The sequence below is a fragment of the Mirounga angustirostris genome, unplaced genomic scaffold, assembly GCF_029215605.1.
Source record: "Mirounga angustirostris isolate CCGP_5_RB_7025 unplaced genomic scaffold, mMirAng1.0.hap1 SCAF_4, whole genome shotgun sequence".
Taxonomy (NCBI): Eukaryota; Metazoa; Chordata; class Mammalia; order Carnivora; family Phocidae; genus Mirounga; species Mirounga angustirostris.
Window position 1 is genome coordinate 171,441,980 of NW_026991712.1, and position 19,973 is coordinate 171,461,952.

Below are 19,973 nucleotides of genomic sequence, written 5' to 3' on the forward strand. Positions count from 1 at the left end.
CAGGAACGGGGGTTGGCCTGTGGGCAGGGGCTGTGGGCATTCGCCGCCCTGCTGGCTTTGTTGCAGATGGACAACCACGTAAGCATGATGCACATCCACGTGTTTGCAACCTATTTTGGGCTGATGGTGGCCTGGTTCCTCTCGAGGTCTCTGAATGAGAGAGTGACGGAGGAGAAGAATCAGACAACAAAGAGCTCCAGTTTGTTTACCATGCTGGGTGAGGACAAGGTGGGGTGTGTGTGGAGGGGGGGTCTCTCCCTTGGAGTTAGCGAGAGGCTCTCTGATGGCTCTGTGGGAAAATCTCCCTCCTTTACCGACCTGCCCAGGGTGCTCAGAGCCCCTCCATGATGACTCAGCTCCCCAACTAGTGTTGGATGGATTCACAATCCCTTTTAGGGCAACGCTCTTCATTAATATCCACAGGAGAGGGGAGACGCGTTACCCTTGAGTTTAGATCAGTTTGCCTAATCCTTTTATCATCGAGCGAAGGGAGGGAACTGGACAAGTGGAGAAGGGAGAGGCCAGCAGTGGAGAGAGGGAGAGGGTGGGGAAGAGACTACTAATACTGGCGTATCTGGCAAAGCCCAGCGGAAATGCAGAAGCCTGACTGTGGGAGAAGCCGAGAGGAAATTGGGCAGTGAGCCAGGCGGTAGGTGACCCAACAGCCAGCCGCGAGGCCAAAATCAAAGTGGCACATTACATTTTCAGAATAAGCATTTGGCCATCACAAGCTGGGCTCAGGAGGCCTGGGGGTTGGTGATTTAAACTCTCTGGGCCTTTGTTTTTTTGCCCGTGAAGTATGTTAGCTGGGCCCTATCAACTTGAGAATTCAGAGGAGACATGACTTGCCCCAAAAGTCACATAACTAAAAAGGGACAAAGCTGAGACTTGCCTGCTCCAGGAAGCCCCCGCAGGCTCAGGCTTTGGAGTAGCAGTGCTGGCTCTGGCCACTGACCCTCTCTGGCCCCCAGGAACCCTCTTCTTGTGGATATTCTGGCCGAGTTTCAACTCCGCTCTGCTGGATATTCCAAAGGAAAGGAGGAATGCCGTGTTCAACACCTACTATGCTGTCGCGTCCAGCGCAGTGACAGCCATCTCAATGTCGGCCTTGGCTCGCCCCCAAGGGAAGATCAACATGGTGAGGAGGGGGTTGCCCCTTGGGCAGCACTCAGGTCTTCTAGGCTGGACACATATTCATGCCCCCTGTTCCAGAACCAGCCCCACAGGGTGGGAAAAAGTATTCCGGGTGACAGAGACTTGTCTGCAGTGTCCTGGAGCAAGGGGAAGGGCACTGGCTTATCAAAATGGAGGTGGAATTTGGAGACTATGAAATGATCAAAGGCTCTCTGAGGGGAATGATTAAGTCTATCAGTGTTGACACCAAACAGACGGGTGGGTGTGAACCCTGTTTCTGCTAGTTACTAAAGCCAGCCACCATGAGCAAGAGTCAGCAGAGAAGAGCTAGAATAGAATCAGCCGGGCTCTCCCCTTCCCCTAAGAAATTTCAAGAATGGGATGAATGGAATTGGAGGTAAAGAAGGATGTTATTACCCTAGCCGTGTGACCCTGATCAAGCCACTTACACCTCTGGAGCCACAACTGGCTCATATGTAAGGTGGAAATGAAGAGGCGATGCACATAAAGTGCTCTATGGGGGAAATAGTGCTGGGCAAACAGTAGCCATGTTACCAATGTAGCCAGGAGACTGTGTGTGAGTTTTGGGGGTGGAGAGAGAGACGGGTGAAAGGGTAGAGCTAAAGATGAAACAAGTTTCCATGACGATCAGGTATGAGGCCAGCCAGCCAGAGGTGGTGGGAAAAAGTCTAGAGAGACAGCAGGGCCTAGAGTGGACAGAATGTGGCCATGCAGGACAGGTTAAGCACTAAGGGGAGTGAGTGTCTTTCTGGGGGAGCTCCATGGTGACAGGGAGTCTAGGATCAGACAAGGTAGGGACATCTAGGGAGGCAGGTGTGGCCAGAAGGTCAGGGAAGCCCAGAAGCTGGTCCCAGGCCCCAGAGCTCCAAGACCTGGTTAGAGTTGGGAGGGCAGAGGGAAGTAGCATGAAAGCGAAGCAAGGCCCCAGGTCTAGGGGATCAAAGGACATAGCGGAGATGTGACCCAGGAACGAGAGATAGCTGGTTAAAGCTGGATCCAGTAGTACAGGGTGGTGTAAACACCAAATAGCCAATAATAATGATAAAAATAGTAAAAACAATAATAATGGCTTATATTTCTTGAGCCCTTGGCTCAGAGTCTTCCATGTGGTAACTCGTTCAGTCTTAACAATAACCGTATTAAGTAGGTACAATCAAAACCCCGTTCTTCTGGTGCAAAAGTTGAAGCATGAATGGCTCAGTGCCCAAGGACACATCGCTCATAGGTGTGAGGGTGGCTAGGATACACTTTCAAGTTCATTGCCTCCCAGTCAGGGTGACTGCTCACTGAGCCTGAGAAGTGGAGTAAGATAAAACCATTGATGAAGGTCCTGTAGTCTCAGCAGAGAGGAGGGGATGGTTTCAGGGCCAGTGAAGCAGGGAAGACATGACAGTGTTGCTTGCTACCAGCTTACCAAGTAACTCTGGGCAAGATGCTGTCCTCTTTGTACCTCACTTCATTCGTCCACAAGCACTTTCTTTGCAGACTCATATCCACAATGCGGTACTGGCTGGAGGTGTGGCTGTGGGCCCTTCGTGTCATCTGATCACTTCTCCTTGGCTCGCCATGCTGCTGGGCTTTATGGCTGGACTGATCTCCATCGGGGGAGCCCTGTGCCTGCCGGTAAGGAGCTGGGCTGCTACCACCTGATTTGGCTTAGACCAGCAGGGCCCTGGGAGCATGGTGGGCCGTCGTGTGGTGTCATGGGCTGCACGAGGCAGACGTTGGCACCTTCTCAGGCAGGCTTCAGAGCTTGGGTGAGCGACCCACCCAGGTTGTACTGTGTATTTGTTAGGATCTGGGGGAGCAAGTAACAGAACCCATTCATGTTTGCTCAGGCACAGGGGGGAGTATTGTAAGGCTACTGGGGTGTCACAGAACCCAAGGACAGGGATGCTGCTGGGAACCCAGGATTGGCTGACACCAGGGACAGGAATGTTGTGAGGAACCCAAGAAGTATCCGCTCTTCTTCTTTCTTTGCTTTTCATGAGTATCTGCTTTATTCTCACTCTGTAGACTTCCTTCCCCTTCTCCTTCTCCTGCTCCACATGGTGGAATGTAGTCTTGCTCTTCAGGAAAGCAGCTGGGTGGAATTTCTCGGCCCCATTCCCAAGTGTTCTGGAGAAGGGACTCATGGGCTTAGTTTGGACAGTGTGCTTATCTTTGGCTGGGAATGTGGGGGACCCGAGCATAATATACGTACACAGCTGCTGCCCGTGAGCCATGTGAATGGGGTGGGGGGGCAGCAGCCGGAAGAGGGATGCTGGGCTAACCCAGGCCATGTCTACTTCTGATTGTTTAGTTCTTCTAAGTGGATGGGCTTTTCTTCCTTCAACATCCAGCAGGTGCTGATAATACCAGCATACCCCATGATAGCCAATTTGTTATAATACACTTCTAAGAGAAATAATTTCAGAGCAGCAACTCTTTGTGGGTTTGAAGCCTTGGTAGAGGAGAAAGGAGTAGACTTTTGGGTGGCTCAAGAAGCTGAATTTGGATGAAAAATGGATATTCAGGGAGGCAGTTTCACTCCAGAATAGGGGAAGATGTACCAACAGTCTCGTCTGACCAGCGATGGGATAGCCTGCTTTTCATCTTTGGAATTGCAATGAATGTCTTTTATCTCCTGTGCTTTGAGGCCCTATGATGAAAGGCCGAAGTGCGCAGGGAAACCTGCGTAAATTCTCATCAGGCTGGGCGTCCACTCTCTGTGCTTGTTTCCTTGACTCCATCAGTGGGGGAACGATTCAGAGATGATTCACTCATTCATCCGTCCCTTCATTCATTCAGCACATATGTTTTAACATGTGTCCTGCTCCCTGAGCTATAGTGTAGTGAGGGCAATGGACAAATGAACATAGCACAGCACATCTAAACCAGCCTCAGTTGGATCAGAAAATGCTTCCTGGAGCAGAGGGTGTCTCAGCCGAGTGTTGACAGATGACTAATATTAGCCAGGCAAAGTAAAGGGAAATGTATTCCAGACAGAAGGAACAGTGTGTTCAAAGGCTCAGTGGTGAGAAGAGCAGATGGCCCAGCCAGGAAATAGACGCTGAAGCCCTGGGTTCACCTGGGAGTGTGGTGGGACCACAGTCTTGAGAGATGGGAGATACTCAGGTGTGGCTCCTGGGCAGCTTGAGGAGTCTGGGTTTTTATTCTGAAGACAGTGGGGGATCCCAAGGGGGAAACTCACCTGTCCTATTTGCATTTGTATCCACATTTGTTGGCTCATGGTCCCCTGGGAGGCTAAGTGGTGGAGGGGAAGGGGTGCTGAAGGAGAGTCCGGAGGGGGGGCGGGCGGTCAGATTCTTTTCTTCTCATTAGTCATGTTGTCTTTGGGATAGCAATTACATTTGGGCTAGACCAGCGGGTCTCAATCACCCTCTGGGGACTTTTTGACTCTACCTGGAGACATTTTTTTGGTTAACACACGGTGCGAGGGTTGCTCATGGCATCTCAAGGGTGGAGCCCAGGGATGCTGCTAACATCCTAGGGCCTTTGCACAATACAGAAGTATCAGCCCAATGTGTGAGTAGGGCCTGGGCTAGGCCCTTGCTTCTGGAAGGGTGGTCAGGGGGCCAGTAGCATTGACATTACCTGGAACTTTGTGAGAAGTGCAGAATCCCAGGCCCTAGGCCCACTAATCTGACTCTGCAGCTTCGCAAGCCCCCCACGTGATGCAAGTACGCATTCAGGTCTGAGGAGCCCTTGTGGAGGTGAGCCCCAAAGCCTACCCCCTGTGGGTGGCCCTGGATGCCAAGGATCTGTGGAAAGCCTGGATAGGGGATATCAGTCTTTCATGTACATCTGCTTATCTGACGTTCGTTCCAGGAATACTTTAACCGTGTGCTGGGGATCCACGACACCTGCGGCGTGCACTACTCCTTTGGCTTGCCAGGTCTGCTCGGGGGAATCGCCTACATTCTGCTGATAATCTATGAGGTCACCTGGACCAAGCAGTCCATGTAAGTGACTTGGCTTATCCCCTTCGCACCCCGTCCAACTCAGGAAGAAACATGCCCAAAGCCCTCAGCTGAGGTGTATGCATTCAGAGCCAGGCACTCCGCAGACCTTAACAAATATTTGCTGGCAGATTTATTAATACATTCTGCCTAACCTCTACCTCTCCAGGCCATGTCTTCTTTCCAAAAAGGACAGCTTAGATGCTGGGCAAAGGCAGACAGTTGTGAGTCCTGCCCCCAAAATGTAGACAGAGCAGGTCAATTGGGCCCAAGCCCGCTGAGTCCATTGTTTAACCCCTGGTGGTTTAGGTCATGGTGAAGAGTGTGTCATGGAGTCAGACTCATCTTGACCTCTTACTAGCTGGGTGTGCTACCTAGTCTCTCTCAGCCTCATTGCCTGGTGTAAACGCAGATAATGACAGAGCCTCTCCTCATAGGGTGCTTGGAGGCCAGGTGCTTGCGGCCAGACACCTTGTGGTTAAAAGGATTTAATACTTTAATGTAGGAATATGCTAAGCACAGCCCATCCCTGAGGCCCCAGAGAGAGAAGGAGCTTGGCCAAGGTCTTGCTGTGAGGCAGGAACGTGGGCCTTGGGACTAGGGTCAGAGCCTATGTTCTCCGGACAATGGACGCCAGTGGCCGATTTGACATACCCGAGACCTGGCCATCACCTCCCAGAGGTTGTGTGAGTATCTTCTGGGCGTGGCTCACATAAAATGAAAGAGTGACTTGGGCATGATACAGGGATAGATTTTTCCAGATGAACTGATACAGTGATAACAATAATAATAGTCCTGGTGACAACCACCACTGCTTATGGACTGCTCTCTAGGTGCCAATAGGCCTCTGCTAAAAGCATCACATGCGTCATCTCATTTAATCCTCGCACCCCGACCCGAGATGTATTATTATCATACACTAAGATACGACACATATGGGGAGTTATCTGCCCTAAGTCACTCGGCTGGAGTGCAGCTGTACAGCTGATGAGCGCCTGAAGTGAAGGTGATGAGGAGCTCATCGCATCTGGAGGCAGCTCAGAGAAACCACGGAGGGCTGGGTCCCTTCTAGCTCGAACAACAGAGATGGCCACAGCCCCACATTATAGGAATCACATACAGCATGTGAGACAGCCCTCCTTAAACTGCTTGGGGTAAGGGGGAATCCCACCTCCGGGTGGGGAGGAGATGGTCTGCGTGAAGCAAGACACCATAGGGATGGGCTCCAATGATGTGTCTGCCACTGTTTTAACAGTTGTGCAACTCAGCCTCTCTCTGAGCCCCTGAGTCCCTCTCTGTAAAGCTCAGGTGACTGTAGGGGCCAGGCAGGTAAGGTTACAAAAAGAGAGCAGCGAGAGGAGGCTGGGAAATCGTGGGCAATTGCTCTGAATTCAGCACCAGGCAACCATGACGGTGCCGGGACCCAGGCTCAGTGTCCCCAGGTCTAATGACTTTTTTTTTTTTTAAGATTTTATTTATTATTTATTTGAGAGAGAGAGAATGAGATAGAGAGAGCATGAGAGGGAGGAGGGTCAGAGGGAGAAGCAGACTCCCTGCCGAGCAGGGAGCCCGATGCGGGACTCGATCCCGGGACTCCAGGATCATGACCTGAGCCGAAGGCAGTCGCTTAACCAACTGAGCCACCCAGGCGCCCCAGGTCTCATGACTTTTTAAGAGAAACCAGAAATCCAGAGTTACGCACCTGCGCTCCCAAGCATTGGCAAAAGATTCAGAGTCATTAGAAACATTGTGTGGGCCAAATTCTGTTCCTGGGTGGCCAGCCTGTGATTTCTGAACCACCTACCCTTCTAGCTCCTTAATTCTGTGCTTCTGTAGCTCTCCTAGCGCAGTGGTTCTCAACAGCACTAGCATCACCGGGAACTTGCTAGAAATGCAAATCCTACCCTAACCCAGACCTGCACTGTTAGAAATCTAGTGATGGGGCCCCAGCAATCTGTGGGTCAACCAGCCCTCTAGGGGATTCTCCTGCAAGCTAGTTTGAGACTACGAGCCTAGAGCAAACAACAACAAACAAACAACAACAAAACAAACAACAAAAAACAAAGGTCAGCCAACCAATGGTGTGCTACTAAAGGACTAACAACCTGCTCTCCAGGAAAACAAAGCCCTGATTGCAGAGGGGCAGATACTCTCATCTGTAACCATGGAGGGGCTATCACTGAACTGGGGGTTGGGAACGGTTGAGAACAGGGGTCGGTCAACCCGCCCCTGGGAGCGGGCTCTTGCACACCTCTGCGAGTCAGGTCTCACCAGGATGGGACAGTAGAGTACCAAGGAGTTGTCCTCTCTCCTCTGCAGGAACCCGGCAAAGGGAAGGACATAGCGACAGCAATGACCTCTCTTAGGGAGGCCTCTGGTCAGCTGGAAGTCAAGGGCACAGGCTTCAGGGAGGGTTCCATTTACCAGCCGTGTGATCTTAGGCACAGTATACTCAAACTCTCTTCAAGTCTCAGCTTTGATCTGCATGATGGGATAATAAGATCTGCGTCCCAGGGCTGCTGTGAAGATTCAGCATGGAGGGAACACCCTCTTGTCTTCATGATGATTCTTGCTACTGCTGCTTCTACAGGAGAAACACCTCTGTGTATAGAAAGAGGGACAAAGGACTAGCTGGGAGTCAGAACACTTAACGTGACACGTGGAGCAACTGTTTATTAGCTTCGTGTCATTGGGCAACACGGTTGGCTTTTCATTCATTCCACAGTGTTTGCCGAGCTCCTATTCATGGGAGCAAATGTGAACGGGTCACGTGCTTGCCGCTGGGATGGGGCAGGGTTTCACAAACTGTGGGATTTAAGTGGTGTAGAGACACACTTAAATAACATTGAATCATGCAGGGCAGATGCTGTTTTTCAATTATTCAGTCCTTGGATTGCATCAGGGAGAAAACCTGCACTCATGTGCTAAGTGCCTCTGTGCTTCTGAGGCAAGCTGACGTCAGGTTGGAAGGCCAGCGAGGCAGCCTCTGGCTGAGACACGTGCTCAGGCTGCATCTGGGGGAGATTTTAGCAACACTTTGTTTGCACTGTATCTTTTTACAGTGACCTCCCATTTCTCTACCATTTACACTGGTGACTCAAAGTTTCCTTTTAAATACATTTATTTAAATGTAAAAAAAAAAAGTCCATTTAAAGAAAAATATTTAAAAAAATAGTATCCTTGGAATGTCAATATGGCTAAATTTGTGAAGGTAACTCACAGATGCCGAAATTTGGGAAAGATCTGTCTGGCCTTCGTGGGTAGATGGGGTTTGAATCCCAAGAGCCACCCATGCCAAGCCATGTGACATTGGAGACTCTGGTTCACTTTCCTAACCTGGATCTTCCCATTTGTGGAACAGGGATGCTGACAGCTCACTCAGAGGGCTGCTCCAGCATCATATGAAACCAGATGGTAAACATGGGGAGCAGAGGGTGTGGTGCAGGGGAGCCCACCCTGCGTGGGGACTGTCATTATGGCTAGCTCTGTGTCATCCATTGCTGCTTTCAGATGGCATCAGGAGAGAGTGAACTGGGGGGTTAGCAGATTTAGATTTAGCTTCTATGCTACCACTTAATCTTATTTTTAAAAACAAAACGTTTTTGGGCGCCTGGGTGGCTCAGTTGGTTAAGCAACTGCCTTCAGCTCAGGTCATGATCCTGGAGTCCCAGGATCAAGTCCCGCATCGGGCTCCCTGTTCAGCAGGGAGTCTGCTTCTCCCTTCTGACCCTACCCCCCTCATGCTCTCTCTCTCTCTCTCTCTCTCTCAAATAAATAATAAATAAAATCCTAAAATATAAAAAAATAAAAAATAAAAACAAAACGTTTTTGTAGTATAATCTACATCCAGAGAAGGGCAAATATCCTCAGAGCACCACTTGATGAATTTTCTGACACGCCCATGTAATCAGCACCCAGAACTCCTTCTTGTCCCATCCCAGGGCAACCGTGACCCTGACTTCTAACACCATCAGTCAGTTTTGCCTGCCTTTGTCCTTCATGTACGTGGAATCCTACAGGAAGTCTGTGCTCTTGTGTGCCTGGCTTTGACTTTACATTGTAGTTGTGAGACTCTCCCACATTGTTGAGTATCTCTGTAGATTGTTCATTTTCATTGGGGTAGAGTATAGAATTGTGCTGGGGTTTACTTCATAAAGGTGACTTGAGTGATGACATGGAGAGGTCAATGTCATTGAAGGAAAAGTTTAATGTTACAGTTGTCCTAGAAATGAGAGGCTCAATACACCATGTAGGGCCCCACAAAACCTTATTACACCCAGGGACCAGGCAGCAGAGAGAGAGGGGAACTGAGACTATATGCCTTCAGGTTGATGGCAGTGGGGTAGTGGGGGGGAGGGGCGGGAGTCCCCTCTTGGGCAGGAACTGAAAGCATGTGTTAGAGTTTGTGGTCAGGGGGTTTATAATATGAATTTTGCACTCCCATGAAAGCTGACTTGCTGGAGAGAGAGCGGTAAACAATTTCGGCCATTAGTTGGGCCCTGTGATAAATGAGTGCCATGTAGACAAATACAGAATCTAAGAAACAGTTAAAATAAGTGTTCCATTCTGTGAATACAAAACAATTTCTCCATCACTGATGAACATTTGGGTTCTTTCTGGTTTGGAGCTGTTATGAACATTCTAGTATGGCTGCTATGAACATTCTAGCACTTTTTTTTTAGTACATACAAATGCTCTTCTGTTGAGTAAATGCCTAGAAGCAGAGCTGTTGGATCATGGCATTCATATGATCCATTTGAGAGGACATTACCAGTTTTCCACTGTGCCAGTCTAATCACCCATGGCACCCAAGAGTTCCCTTTACCCCATATATTCTCCAACACCCCATATTTTCCTTCTCTTTAAGTTTATCCACTTAAGCATCAAACATCAATTTAATTTTAATTTCCCTGATGACCAATTAAGTGCAGCACTTTTCATTGGCTCTCTGGACATTTGAACATCTTCTCTTTTGAAATATCTGTCCAAGTTCTTTTGCCCATCTTTCTGTTGTATTGTTCTGCCTTTTTCTTATAGATTTGTAGGAATTCTGGATATAGAGTCTTTGTTATATAAATGTATCATAAATATCTTCTCCCATTTTGTGGGTTATCTTTCACCTTAATGGTATCTTTTGACGGACAGAAGTTCTTAATTTTAACACAGTTCAATTCATCACTGTTCCCTTCACGTTTGTGAGTCCTATTTAAGAAATCTTTGCCTAGGGGTGCCTGGGTGGCTCAGTCGGTTAAAGCGTCTGCCTTCAGCTCAGGTCATGATCTCAGGGTCCTGGGATTGAGCCCCCCACCACCCCGATCATGCTCGCTCTGTCTCTTGCTTTCTCTCTCTCTTAAATAAATAAATAAATAAAATCTTTAAAAAAAGAAAAAAAAAACGAAATCTTTGCCTACTGCAAGGTCATGTAGATGTCCTCCCAGGCTACTTCATAGTTTAGAGTGAGGTCCTGGGGTCGCCTAGAAAGAGAGAGGACAGGGAAGTATGTTCAACAGGGGTGGGCCGGGGAGATGAGCCTGACAGCCAAGCTCTACTCCACCTTGCCCTGATGGAAACAGAACTTTCATCATTAATTGCCTCATGAGGGAACTTGGGGCTCAGAGAGGTTAAGTGACTTGCCCAGGATCATGCAGCTAGTTACAGTCCTTGGACTTGAACCTGGGTTTTCTGCCTCCTGGTCAAATTCATCATCCATGGTTTCCGAGAATTGAAGGCAGCCAAAGAGGATCTTGGAATCCCCCCTTTCCCTCCTCCATGTCTGTGTGGCTTTGCAGGAACACGGCAGGGGAATGGGTTACCTGGGGAGAGGAATTATTCTTCTGATAGCCCTTCCTGACAGCATCACAGGAGTTGCAAACAGTCCTTCTTGACCCCAATGACCTCTGCACTCTGATGGTTGAATGTGACTATACCCCGCTTTGTCATTTCTAGGATCAGCTACCAGTTGTTCATTGGCACTGGGACACTCAGCTTGGCCCTGGCTTCAGGTCTGATAGCTGGTGTTTTGACAGGTAAGTGTGAGATGACCCTCCTTCCCCCATGGCCCAGGGCACAGGTCCTGAGGCCAGAGGGCATCTGGCCCACGGCCACATGTATCTGTGCCCATCCCCTTCTCTGTGAACCCCCACAGCTCAAGCTAAATGATGCAAAGGGGCTCAGACCTTGATTAACAACAAAAACAGAATCACATGATTTCAGAATTAGAAGGGCCCTCAGAGGTCACCTGTCAGAGGTGTGGACTCTGAGGGCCAGACAAAGTAAGAGACTTTCTGGAGGTTACAAGTAGCAGCAAGTGGCGACATTACAGTCTCCTGAGCTCAGGGCTGGTGATTTCACCCAATTTTGTACAGCAAGCCAAGGAAACCCATATGCCAAAAAGTTTACCTTCACTCCCTGAGAATACCCATACTATTATTTTGTTCAGCAAGTATTTATTCAATATCTACTATGAGCCAGGGCACTATTCCTTTTTTTTTTTTTTTAAGATTTTATTTATTTATTTGAGAGAGCGAGAATGAGAGAGAGTACATACGAGGGGGGAGGGTCAGAGGGAGAAGCAGGCTCCCCGCTGAGCAGGGAGCCCGATGGGGGACTCGATCCCGGGACTCCAGGATCATGACCTGAGCCGAAAGCAGTCACTTAACCAACTGAGCCACCCAGGCGCCCCAGGGCACTATTCTTAGGCACTAGGGACACAAGAGTGAACAAAACACGTTCCCTGATCTCATGGAGCTGATATTCTAGTGAGGGGGGAGGGGATAATAAATAAACAGATAAGTGGAGTATTTACTATGTCAGAGATGGTAAGTGCTATGAAGAGAAATAACTCGGTAGAGGAATACAGAGTCGGGGTGAGGATGGGGTGCTCTTTTAGAATGGTGGGAAGGGAAGGCCTATCTAATAAGTTGACCTTTAAGCAGAAACCTGAAAGGAAAGAGGGAAGGAGACATGCCATGCGTTTATTTGGCAGAAGAGCATTCCACGAAAAGAGATAGCAAGTGCAAAGGCCCCGAGGCGGGACCAAAGCATGCTCAGTGTGGCTGACATGGACAGAGTGAAAGGGAGAGTGGCAGGGGTTGAGAACAGAGTGGTAACAAGGAGCCAGATCATTCTGAGAGATGGGAAGCCATTGGAAATCTTTAAACAGAGGACTGAAGTATGCTTTTGCTCCTGCAATATGACAGAACAGCAAGACCCTTAGGGAGTTGCTAATCTGCCAGTCTTATTTATATGCTAGGTGAAAGTATGGATTTCTGTCCAGAACTGCTCACCTTTATTCTACAAGCAAACAGCTTTATTGGTTAGACATTCATATACTGTGTCCCTAAGCAGGGAATGAATGCCAAATAAGAGACCAAATAGCATAAGCAGACATAAAGGAGTTGTATGGTGTTGGGCACATCAGTTTACTCTCTCTGGGCCTTGGGTACCTTCTCTGTAAAATGAAAGGACAGTGGTAACTAATCATTTGGCTTCTTTTCTGCTCCAAAACGTAGAAAGATACTTTTTGGAATTGCCTAGGTGATTTTAGAGAGTGAGACTGACTAGAATTACTCTAATATACTCACTGGCCTCAGCTTTCAGCAGAGTTGAGGTGATTGATTAAGCACCAGATAAGACAAATACCTCCCTCCGTAAGTTTACATTCTATTCATGGTGGCAGTCTAATCCTGAGTAGGGTTACCAGATTTAGCAAGTGAAAACCCAAGGTGCCCATTTTTTAAGTTCAGCATTAACTGAGCATCCTGTATTTTATCTGGCAACCCTCCCCCCGGACTGTGACACCATTCACCATTGTCACTAGTATTCACAAAGTGACACTGATTTGCACCATCTTGTAAAGCCCCTGGGAGGGCTTTTTTAATGCTTGCCTGGAGTCAAGAAAGAGAATAGAATATTGTTCCTTTAAGAGTTAAGACCAGCGAGTATTCCTCTTTACATGTGGCTTTGAACATAAGAACACTGGTAAATAAAAAGAACATGAACAATGGAAGGGGGAAAGAGGCCACCAAGCAACCAAGATAGCACCAAATTGACCCCCTAAAGCTGAGCATTTTGCTTGCCAAGAGCCCCGCCCCTGATTTGGGCCTGTCTACACTTATGTAAGAAACAATCCCATCAAGCATGGTTATTGAGTTTCCCAGTTCCGGCAGATCAGAAATGGAGGTTAGAAATGGGACAGGTTTCTAGAGGTAAGGCACACTGGTAGAAGTGAGAGGTGAAAAAAGACAGCCTAACGGAAGAAAAGAAATTCTTAAAGCTAGACACTAGAACATGAAACTTGGGCTGCTAAGAGAATCCAACAACCCTCAACAGCTACATACTTCCTCTGCATTAGATAGCACATTTCATAAATGGATGTTCCTAGCAATGGTTCCGATTAAAAAAAAAAAAAATCTGGGGGCACCTGGGTGGCTCAGTCGTTAAGCGTCTGCCTTCGGCTCAGGTCATGATCCCGGGGTCCTGGGATCGAGCCCCGCATCGGGCTCCCCGCTCAGCAGGAGGCCTGCTTCTCCCTCTCCCACTCCCCCTGTTTGTGTTCCCTCTCTCGCTGTGTCTCTCTCTGTCAAATAAATAAAATCTTAAAAAAAAAAAAATCTAAATGTGTTTAGTGTTGTCTCATAAGACAAGAAAATATAATATATTTTGGGTGGATTTTTGTCAGTGGTGAGTAAGCCTCAGCTATGTGGAAAGTTCATGTAGGTGTTAGAGATCATTTCTGAATAATTCCAGCTAAATGAGGTGTGCTGGTTACACCCTACATGTCAATATCAGTTAAAGGTGTGCATTACAAAAGGAAAATGTGAATAAGTACACGCCTACTCTTGTTAATTTTACTACTTAATACATTGGGACCGATCACAGATATACACAGATAAAAAAAATACACAGATAAATCTATCAGTGGCATATCCGTGGTTCGTATGAAAGGTGAGCAATCCCTTCACGTATCCTGAGAAATTCGGTTCGCTTTGCATAGCTGGAGGAATACACAGGGCCAAGCTCTCTGGGCAGAAGCTGGATGGGTGAAAAGAAGAATAGCGCAAAAGCAAGTTAGTATAAACTACTTTCCTAACTACACAAGTGGAGTCCTGAGCTGAGGGTCACAGAGTTTATTGAAGCCAGTGAGTCACGCCGGACTGACAGGAGCACCTAATTGGAGTTGCTGTCCATGGTAGCTCTCGTGTTCCAAATAGATCAGCTTTTAAGTAGGAGCACCGTCTGACAGGGCTCTTCTATTCCACCTTGGGAAGCATGTCAGATAGGTGGCTACTGTACACCTCTCAGTATCATCTAAATCCTTTGGAGATAATTGCTCTTGCCAGTTTCTTTTAAAAGATGTCTATAGAGTTAATAAAGCTGGTCCAGGAAGGCCAGCACTTCAATTTGTCTGTCTCCTGGCTGTAGAAGAAAAAGGGACTTTGTTGAGATAACCATAGCTGGCCTATGATATTTTGATTAATTTAGAGATAACAAATGCTGTGCTCTAAAGGTTTAACACATAATTATGAATTTTAACAGGTTTGGTCTTAAACCTCACAATATGCAAGGGACCTCATGCAGCTAAATATTTTGATGACCAAGCTTTCTGGGAGGTAAGATTTTTAACCTAAGGTCATAGATCTTGAGTGAATGAACTTAGAACGATATCTGTTATATCTGTATGTATGTTGACTTGGTGTTTGTGAGAAGAGACTAAAAACAAAATTGTGTGTGTGTGCGCTGGTAAAAGCTGGGGAGGGAAGTGGTAAAGGTTACCATTCCCCTGACGCCTCAAAGTCACTGAGGGTCAGAGATGTGAGAACGGCTGCTGGCCACACTTCCCTTATCTGGGGTCATCAACGTGGGCAAAGGGTTTGACGTAAAGGTGATTGAATCCTGCGGTGCACGAGCCAGCAGGTCCAGTCTCATTTGATAGACACACTGAGTGGAGCTGTGACCATCTGGGTTCTCACAGTGAGTGTGCAGCAGAGCTGGATCTAGAACACAACTCTTGATAAGCGGTAGCTAGCGGACACAGGACCACGTGTACTGTTGGAGTCTGGGATCATTTAGCTAAAGGACAGAGAACTCGAACAATGCGGCTACTGCTGAGGGTCTCTGTGTTCCGTGTAGTGTTTGTTGTCATGACTAGTCTAGAAAGAGGCTCAGGGCTCATTCCCTGTTACCCCACTGCACTCCTCCCTTTGGCCAGCACTCATAGTCCACCATGCAGTCTGATGTGCCACCTTAGGTAAATCCCATGTGATGCTGAGGTTGGCTGGGCAAACATTGCAAAATTATAAATGGGAAGTGGAGGCTGACGGAGGCCAGGCTAATGCCCAGCATCATACCTTTGTGAGCAGCAGAGGTAAGACCAGGAACTGTACCTCCCGAGTCCCAAGCCAATCCTTTCTCCACCTGGCATGCCTAGATACTGATCACTAAAGGGACAGAGAACCAGCCTCATTATGGGCCTTGGCATTAGTGTTTGTAGAGAGAACCTGCCTCTTCTTCTCCTTTGCCTCCTTCTTTATCTCTTCTCTTAACTCCGCTGCTTCTTCTTCCTTTTCCTTGTCAAAGAGCTTTACGGAGGTATATTTAAATTGTATATTTCAAATATACAATTTGATGCATTTCAACATATTTATATGCCTATGAAACCATCACTACAGTCAAGATAATGAACATATCCATTGCCACCATGTTTCCTTGTGCCTCTTTGAAACTATTCCCTCCCTAGGCCACCGCGTTCCATCCCCAGGCAACCACTGAACTGCCTTCTGTCCAATAGATCGGTTTACATTTTCTGTAATTTTATATAAATGAATCATACAGTACATTCTTTTTCTGGCTTCTTTTACTCAGCATAATTATTCTGAGAGTCATCCATGCTGTTGCTTATAAACGGTCTCATCTAGTACCAGCTTCTCCCTACAGCCAGTCTCTCTCAGTCCCTGCCGAGTGTTCTTGCCCCTTTGGTGGTAGCAGGGTAATCTAGTGAAAGGACTCAGGAAGCTGGTTTAATTCATCCATTCATTCCACAAGTATTTATTGAGCAAGCCCTATATGCCAAGCATTCTGCTATTAATGAGGGATGCCACAAATGGGACCAATATCCAGCTCAGTTATTTGAGTTGCAATAAATACTTGCTGAATGAATGAAGGAAATTTGAGGAACACCCCCATCCCCAACACTGGGCACTGCAGCAGCAGGTGAAGTGAAACCACGGGTACAGACCTGGAATGAGAAGACCTGAATTCCAGTTGCCATTCTGCAAGGTCTCATGGAGGCAAGTTCCTTGACCTCTCTTACTGGTAAAATAAGAATGGTAATCTTTGTTCTACCTCACTGGGTTGTTTTGAAGACCAAACGAGGTAATAATGGCTGTAACTACATTCTATAAACTGTAAAATGCAAAGCACCACGTGAACAGGAAAGCTTATTACTGGGGGTTTAGCCAACCATGAAGGAATGCGTAAGCTTAATAGTTATCATTTATCGTAAGCCGATGGTTTCCGATTTTGTGCTAGATGCTTTTCAGCATTATCTGATTTTATCCTTACAACAAGCCTGCTCAAGAGTAAGCATCCCTGTCTTAAAGATGAAGAATGGGGCGCCTGGATGGCACAGTCAGTGAAGCATCCGACTCTTGGTTTCAGCTCAGGGCATGATCTTGGGGTTGTGAGATCGAGCCACATGTTCGGCTCCGGGTTCAGCACAGAGTCTGCGTAAGACTCTCTCTCTCTCTCCCTCTGCCCCTCCCCACCACACTCTTTCTCTTTCTAAAATAAATGAGGAGGAAGAAGAGGAAGAGGAAGAAGAAGGAGAAGGAGAAGAAGAAGAGGAGTAACTTGTCCAAAATGATAAAGCTAGTAAATGGAAAAGGAGGAATTTGAACTGGTATCTCTTTGGCTTGAAAGACACAGCTGCTCCTGGAGGATAGTTACTACTCCCCCCACTATTCTGATTTATCCTTTTACAGCTGAGCAGAACATTTATTCAGCAGTAGAACACTGCTTTCATTTGAAAAGCCAAATATCCATTAAAGTGGCAAGAGTTCAAACTTCCAAAGCTGATAAATCCAGGGGTAATTTTTTTTAAACCATCTGAAAAGACATTTTAATCATCATCGAATGTCCTAACGCACTTCAGAGAACCAGACACCTGGGGGTTGGAAAGGACATTCCTTCACTGGTTGCCCAAACCATGTCTGACAGTTCTTGGGATGGGGCATTCACCACTCCCCAAAGGTACCCATGTCATCCTTGGGTGGCTCTATTACTAATTAATCATTCATTCACTAATTAATTCCATTTAATGTATTCCCTAATATATGACAGAACTCTTGTGTGAAGAGCTGGAGAGACAAATCTAAATGTAATGCAGCTCTCGATCTCAAGGAACTGCATCTTCTAATCCTCTGTCTTCCTATAGATTACAATGATCCTACCTCAGATACTGTTTTACAAAAATTCAGTTCCTGACACAATTTTTCATAAATTCCTTCCTTCAATTTTTTATTTCAATTTAATAACCCATGGATTTTATTTCATGCTTTCCAAAGCACAAGAACTCATTGACATCCACTTATTAAAACTAATTCCACAGTTAACCTTTCTGAAGAAAATAGCTTTTTTTGCGAGTCTATCGCAGACAAGCCCCTGTCCTGGGTACTGTGTGGGGGTTCAGAGAAACTAGGACTTTCACCATGTAGAAGGACTGGATCTTTCTATATGCACAGCTCTATCTGGTAAGCACTGAGTGAGTCATCCTGGCAGTAGCTGCTGGACAAATGAGAGAAGGTAGAGTTTGGGGAGGTCAGGAAACATGAAACTTGGAGCTGTGTTGGATTTGGTTAAGTGGCAGGAAGTGAAAGACATTCCAAGCAAGGGGAAGGTTGTGAGCAAGAACTGGAGAAGCAGGAGGCAACCTGGCTCAGATGGTTGGTGAAGGGAAAGATGAAAGGTAGGAGAGAGCCACTTGACTCATCCTCCAGGCAATTGGAAGCTCCCAAAAGTTTAAGTGGGGGAAACGACAGGATAGTTTTAGAGTTGAGTGGAGCAAGACTAAGCTCGTAGGATGGATTCTGAAATGAGTGCCATATGCTGAAGATCATCCATTGGCTTCTGAACAAGTATTTGCAGTTTATTTTAAAAATGATTTTATTGCCAAGAAACATAACCACCACCACTGTTTTAGCATATAAATACCTCAGAATCCGTTGAGTCCCTCCTGCTGTGTTAGGCAAAATTCTCAAAACCTAGCCTCATCACACTGGTATTACCCCTGCTTCTGATTTAAGATACACACTGTAGACACACAGTAAGGATCCAACAAACGCTTGTTCAACAAAAAGGAGGACAGCGGGTTTCTAAAGCAAAGCAGGAAGACAGATTAGGAGCCTGCCAATGGACTCCTCCCCTCTTGGAGAGGCCCCTGAAAAGAGCCTTGTTCTGGAAGGCGGATCTGAATTCGAGTCCTAGTTCACCCACTGGCAGTCTAGTAGTGCCTTCAGGCACGTCTCTTTACTTCTCTGGGGCTCAGTTTCTTCATTTGTAAAATGAGACCAAATTCCACATTCCGGAGTCAGACGGATCTGGGTTCTACCACCCCTTGTTCTGTGATCTCTCAGAGCCTCATTGTTCCCATCTCTGTGGAGACAGGAAGAGTAATATCTCACCAGGTCGTTGTAAGGGTTTAAAGGACATAATGGGTGTGAAATGATAGCACACTGATCCTCAAAAAACACCCCATAAATGTTAGCCACTCTGATTCCCACTTCTACAATTCTGTGGTCCATGCTACCGGACACGCAGTGATTTAGGGCAGGGTGTGACGTGGCACCACCCCAGAACTTAGGATATGCTCAGCTTGCAGAAGAGAAGACCCAAAGGAGACCTAAGAACAATCTTCAAACACTTGAAAGATTGTCATGGAGAAAAGGACAAGTATTGGTTCCTATGCTTCTCCAAAGAATTTACCTATATCCAGTGGGCGATGCTGTATAAACTGCTAACAACTTGTCTGCAAAATTACTACGAAGTAATTCATAGTGCGGTGAATTCACCCATTGGGTGAAGTGCGTCCTCTGTCACTGGGGGCAAACAAAAGCCAGATCACTATTTATCAATGATGCATGTAAGGAGCTGTAAGAAATGAGATCTAAGAGTTCTTCCAATTCAGATTTTGTGAAAGACCCTCTTAAGACGTCTGTGAGAAGACATTTTCGTCAACATGTCAGTTTCCAGAGTTCAAGTCAGAATCAGTATGTGTCCAAATTTTAAGACTATAAGGGTTCATCTGTAATAAAAGTATTTGTTTTGTTTTCACAGTTTCCTCATTTGGCTATTGGATTTTAAGCAAAAGCATCCAAGAAAAACAAGGCCTGTCTGAAAATGAGACAACTTCCTTTCACTGTTGCCCCCCTTTTTTTGTGGATGACAGACACTCGTTACAGCAAAGTCTCCTTATATACAATGGAACAAGGTCAGAGATGAATTTGGTATATTAAAAAATAAGATTAAAAATTTATTTGAATGGTAATTTCGTAATAGTTTAAAATAAATGTTTGGTTTCATTAAAAATGATGCTATCAGTATTTTCTTGGGTGCAGACATGTAATTAAGGTATTGGTTCAATTTTATTGACAATTCCTAGATTCTTTCTCATGCTTAACAAAGTGTGCTATGCTACCCAGTGAACTCTTGTCTGCATCAGCAGAGCAGAGAATAAAATAGGGAAAAATTAAGAATTCACTTATATTTAGTCCTATAATGTGGACATTGTGTTTCTACTCAAGCAGTTTCACAAAGTAGTTCTTACAACCTGTGCACATTCTGGATTTAACTATAGGGAAA

At 46.5% G+C, this 19,973-nt stretch overlaps 1 protein-coding gene across 1 annotated transcript in view; it reads left to right on the top strand.

Annotated features, from left to right (window-relative positions):
• LOC123859940 (RH-like protein) overlaps positions 1-15,381 on the top strand; it is a 32,961-nt gene extending 17,580 nt beyond the window's left edge. Inside the window, exons 4-10 of the mRNA XM_054513232.1 lie at positions 67-217; positions 972-1,138; positions 2,641-2,778; positions 4,987-5,120; positions 11,064-11,143; positions 14,655-14,728; positions 15,367-15,381. Of these exons, the coding sequence (XP_054369207.1) occupies positions 67-217; positions 972-1,138; positions 2,641-2,778; positions 4,987-5,120; positions 11,064-11,143; positions 14,655-14,728; positions 15,367-15,381 (759 nt within the window). The remainder of the gene's footprint in view (positions 1-66; positions 218-971; positions 1,139-2,640; positions 2,779-4,986; positions 5,121-11,063; positions 11,144-14,654; positions 14,729-15,366) is intronic.
• Positions 15,382-19,973: the final 4,592 nt, after the last annotated feature.